The sequence below is a fragment of the Schizosaccharomyces japonicus genome (genome assembly GCF_000149845.2).
Source record: "Schizosaccharomyces japonicus yFS275 unplaced genomic scaffold supercont5.18, whole genome shotgun sequence".
NCBI lineage: Eukaryota > Fungi > Ascomycota > Schizosaccharomycetes > Schizosaccharomycetales > Schizosaccharomycetaceae > Schizosaccharomyces > Schizosaccharomyces japonicus.
In genome coordinates this window covers 487-5,468 of record NW_011627877.1, presented here as the reverse complement: position 1 = coordinate 5,468, position 4,982 = coordinate 487, and the positions used below count along the sequence as shown (strand labels likewise).

General features: G+C 52.6%; 2 protein-coding genes across 2 annotated transcripts; both read right to left on the bottom strand.

Annotated features, from left to right (window-relative positions):
• Positions 1–553: 553 nt before the first annotated feature.
• SJAG_06641 (hypothetical protein) lies at positions 554–826 on the bottom strand (the record flags this gene model as incomplete). The annotated part of the gene is made up of 1 exon (XM_011050781.1): positions 554–826. The coding sequence occupies one exon, from the start codon at positions 824–826 to the stop codon at positions 554–556; it is 273 nt and encodes a 90-aa protein (XP_011049083.1).
• A 2,185-nt stretch (positions 827–3,011) lies between these two features.
• On the bottom strand, positions 3,012–3,952 carry SJAG_05118 (hypothetical protein; the record flags this gene model as incomplete). Its single annotated transcript, XM_002176076.2, has 1 exon — positions 3,012–3,952. The coding sequence occupies one exon, from the start codon at positions 3,950–3,952 to the stop codon at positions 3,038–3,040; it is 915 nt and encodes a 304-aa protein (XP_002176112.1). The 3' UTR covers positions 3,012–3,037.
• Positions 3,953–4,982: the final 1,030 nt, after the last annotated feature.

Here is a 4,982-nt window from a genome sequence, read left to right as displayed (position 1 = left end):
GGCTGACCACGTCCAGGAATCCACCATACAGGAGTACTGGGACAAGCACAACCGAGCGTTGAAAATGTATACTTTGCTGACGAACACTGTAACGGACTGTAGGTTGGACCTCGTTAAATGAGGTCACAACAAGACTCGAACCGACGAACAATCGTTCGAAGGTTCAGAGTTACCCCTAGGCCACAGAGCCTTTCTTGTTTAGTAGGACATGCAAGTCCTTACTTCAAAGGCCCTGTTCCAACCTCCACCTTAAGGAGTCAACCTTAGCAATAATTCCGGGATTACCGTCACTCCAGATGCAAAACTGGACAGAATTATTGCTATAAAAAACCTAGAAAAATACAAATAAAATCATCATTTAATTCTCCTACCAAACTAAGTAGCAAGGTGTTACATGGCTAGAGGCCTGTCTGGGTTAGCGCAACGCGCTAGCCTTCGCAAGGGCACATAGTGAGTTTAGAGCAAACTACGCTATGCGGCCTTATACTCTCTCACCTCTAACTGAGGCATGCCCCCGCAGGAGATGTGGAGGCCATTTTCTCGCGGTGGAGGGTTACGGTGGGGGCGCCCCCGACGGCACGTCAGCGCCTAGCGCGCGAAGTTTCTGCCAGTAACGCTTAACAGTGCCCGGGTCGATGTGCTCCTCGGGCTCCCAACCATCGTCCTCTTCGGTGTAGCCCACCCAGCGGACCAGGTAAGATCTTTTGGACTCATGAATTGCGTGTGCTAACAATTCTTCCACCTCATAGGTTTGCGCGGCCACCTCGTCTGGATCCTGGATTGCGTATGCCGGGGTTGGTCCATGATGCGCTTTCAGGCGGGCCAGGCGAGGAAGAAACGGAAGCCTCGCAACCAAGTATAACGGAGTCACCAACAGTCCGGTTGGTGCTCAAGTTGAAAAGATGAGAAATTGATGATTATTAGTCGTGGAACTTGTCCACTATTTATGCTATGCTGCTTACGTGATCACTCTTGCCTCGGAAGAGTTTAATCACCGTAGATACCGTAGCGTGCGGGGTTAACAGGCCATACTGATAAGGTATGGCGTGCTTAACCCGATCACGCTATGATCGGATCTACAGAGCCACGCGGAGATGCTATCGCCGTCCGCTCGTCGTAAGACTCGTGGGAACATTGTTGTTCCGGAGCGGGGAAGGCGGAATAGCCTCCGATTGGCTCACGCGGCACTTGGGCGTTCCGTGCCGGCAGCTGCTGCAATAGACTCGCAGCTAGCCGAGCACGTGCCGAGCTTACTGGGGGAGAAACCCAGGATTCGAACCGGAGCGCTTCATGATTCGAGACGGTCTTCTCTATTATCGCAGCTCACTCGAACCTGGTACAGTCTCCTCAGTACCACTCGGCCATGGACTACAAAGCAGAAACTGCTGTTTGACCATCACAGTACACCGATAGCAGGCCATCCGGGAGTCGACAGAACCTATGCGAAACTGGCCCGCGTGTTCTACTGGCCCCGGATGTATCGCGATGTCCAGAAGTTCGTTAAAGAGTGCCACGATTGCCAGCTCTCCAAAGGTACTTCTGGACCAGCTCAAGGGTTGATGCAACCCATGAGCATTCCCACTCGCCCATGGCAAGAAATCGCCATGGACTTCTTCGGGCCCATGACGGCGACGGACGCCGAGGGCAACAACGCTGTTCTCGTGGTCGTAGATCGACTCACGAAGATGGTCGTGTTGGCACCGTGCCGACAGACCATCTCAGCAACAGAAACGGCGGACCTGTTTGTCCGCAACGTCTTTAGGCTGCACGGGCTGCCTGAAACAATCACCTCAGACCGAGATCCGAGGTTCAAGGCCCGTTTCTGGAAGGCGGTACACAAAATCTTGGGCACGAAGCTCAAGATGTCGACGGCCGCGCATCCACAGACCGACGGACAGTCCGAGAGAACCATCCGGACTGTCAAGCAGATGCTCAGGACGCTTGCCTGGCGCGACCCAAGCAGATGGGAATCCCTGCTCCCTCTCGTAGAGTACGCGTACAATGACAGCGTGCACTCATCGATTGGTACAACTCCCTTCCAAGCTAATTATGGTTTTACTCCCACTGGGATCGCCCGCCATGCAGTTAGTGACGAGCCAGCTGTAGAGGAATACCTCTCGAGCCTGAACGACACTATCTGCAGGGCCCGCGACTCAATGCAGCGGGCCCAGGAGCACCAGGAGAGGGAAGGGAACAAGCACCGGAGGGAGCCGGACGAAGATCTAATTCCTGGACGATTCGCCGCTGGGATGGCCCATTCAAAATTCTGAAGAGACGGGGGAACGTCGCAAAGCTCCAATTGCCCCCCGACTCGAAGGCTCACCCGGTGTACAACCCAGACGGATCCATTGACGTCGATTACGACGTCGAAGAACTCCTGGCACACGCGAACCACTATGGGAAGTGGTCATACTTGGTCCGGTGGTCGGGCTATACCGAGGAAGACGACGTCTGGGAGCCCGCCGACCACATTGTGCCAGACGTCATCCGGACGTACTAGCGAAAAGTAAAGGCACTAGGTGGGGAGGTGCCGGAGGGTGTGCTCTCTTCTGGAGGTGAGAAGGTGTAACGCCTTAAGCTCACAAAAGTGTGCACGTGACCAGGGCCTGAACCTGGACACCACACCGAGAGCTCCAGCGTTGTGCTAGGCCACGCAGCACTACGCTACGAAAGCCTGCGGTCTTTGACCGCACCCACGCAACTCGCGTTAATTAATTAACGCGTATCGCGACGCGTTTGTTTACACTTACGCGTCGTCCTATAATTGTATAAATAGGTAGATTATTATTGAATAAAACTAATCTTAACTATACCTACGGTTCAAGGCTTACGGACGGGGCGATTCTTCCCGCCCTCAGTAAGTTGTCCAACTGTCTTCGCAGCTCTTCCAACTCCGGTTGTGCCAGGCGGTACAGCGGCCGGCACACCGGCTCGCATCCTGGCTTAAAGGGGATCGTGTGCTCCACTTCTCCCGATTTCGGAAGGCCATCAGGGAGTTCGGCGGGTAACCTGTCGTTGAATTCGTCCAGCAATTCCGTCAGCTGCGGTAGTTGTGGATGTGGTCTTGCTTCTTCCACCTTTCAGTGAGCACTAGCATAGCTCTCAGTTGTAACAAAAAACGGATTTCGTCCGATCTGTCCAGTTGCTTCTTCATTGTCTTTCTGGACACGCATTCCACCGCAATCCAGGGGCGTTTTTCCAGGTGCCTAGCTCGGGACACTTGATCCCCATTGATACGTACTCGATTCCCGTTCAGCTGAACTCCAAAATTGTTCCAAAAAGGTATTCCCAAAATTGCATCGTGCTCTGCTGCCTGTTTCGCAACGAAGAAGCTTTGTTTGGTTACCGTGTTACCGATTTGCACCGTTATTGGCGCGGTACAACGGTCCAGCACCACGAGTTCCTTTGTTTCTACCGCCAGTTGAACGGGGCGGGAAGCCGTTTGTAGAATTGGAAGTCCGTGACGCAGTGCAAAGTCCTCTGATACGATGTAGGTGGCACAACCTGTATCAAGCAATGCTCGACAGTCTTGTCCCATTAATTTGCAATGCACCAGAGGTGGTGCCTCCACCGCCGGAAGAAGTCCGGTCAATTGTGAGCAAACCAGCGGCGCTAGTGTCAACCTTCCTACCATGTTTGCTTGCAGCGGTGAATAATTGTCAAACAAATTGTATTCAGGGTCTACGGGACTACGACTAGTGGTCTCGTCGTTTCTTGGTTTCCTCTCCGTCTTTTCCTGACGTTGTGTCTTAGGAGGAGACACCTCTCGACCTTCCTGGTCCAAATAAATCACTGGAATCGGCACTGGGCCGCGATTGGGAGTCCTCTTGTTGCTAGGACAGTTCCTAGCTAGGTGTCCTACTTGCCAGCACTTGAAGCAGCGTCCTTCGACGAACAAGCGTACTCGCTCAGATGAGCCTGCTCCTTGTACACGCATGGCATCCATCTGCATGAGATCTTAGATCCATATATCGGTCGTTGGGGAATGCGTGCAGGCTCTGGGAATTCTTCTATTCCTCTGGATTCGTATCCAAGTAGGAAGCCATCTTGATGGCTTCTTCAAACGAGTCCGAGCTGCGCAGGTGAAGTTCTCTGTGGATAACTGACTTTGAGCCTCGAAGAAATTGATCCAGCACAGTTCCATCGTCCAGGCTCAAGTATGCTTTCAACTTGCGTAGTTCCGACACGAATTTTAAAACGGAGTCACTAACAGTCCAGTTGGTGCTCAAGTTGTTGAAATAAGAAATTGATGATTATTAGTTGTGGAACTTGTCCACTATTTATGCTATGCTGCTTACGTGATCACTCTTGCCTCGGAAGAGTTTAATCACCGTAGATACCGTAGCGTGCGGGGTTAACAGGCCATACTGATAAGGTATGGCGTGCTTAACCCGATCACGCTATGATCGGATCTACAGAGCCACGCGGAGATGCTATCGCCGTCCGCTCGTCGTAAGACTCGTGGGAACATTGTTGTTCCGGAGCGGGGAAGGCGGAATAGCCTCCGATTGGCTCACGCGGCACTTGGGTGTTCCGTGCCGGTAGCTGCTGCAATAGACTCGCAGCTAGCCGAGCACGTGCCGAGCTTAGTGGGAGAGAAACCCAGGATTCGAACCGGAGCGCCAAAAAGTCATAGCAGCTCACTCGAACCTGGTACAGTCTCCCCAGTACCACTCGGCCATGGACCACGGCCTTACACTGGACTAAGGCATGGTCCATGACAGGAGTCGCGCAAAACACTCGGGGGATCATCGACTCTTGTTCAATGGGCAATGTAGCCGTCAATAAAAGCAATTGCGTATGAAGTTCAGCTAACTTGTACACCAGACGAATACGCTCTCGCCACGAATAATCGTTCAACACTGTGTGAACCTCGTCAATAACAACGCGTGCGAGAACATTCTGCTTTGCCAAAGAGGATAGCCATTCCAAGCAGGGCAAGCAAACTGCTTGATCAACTGTAATAACAAATAAATCGGGCA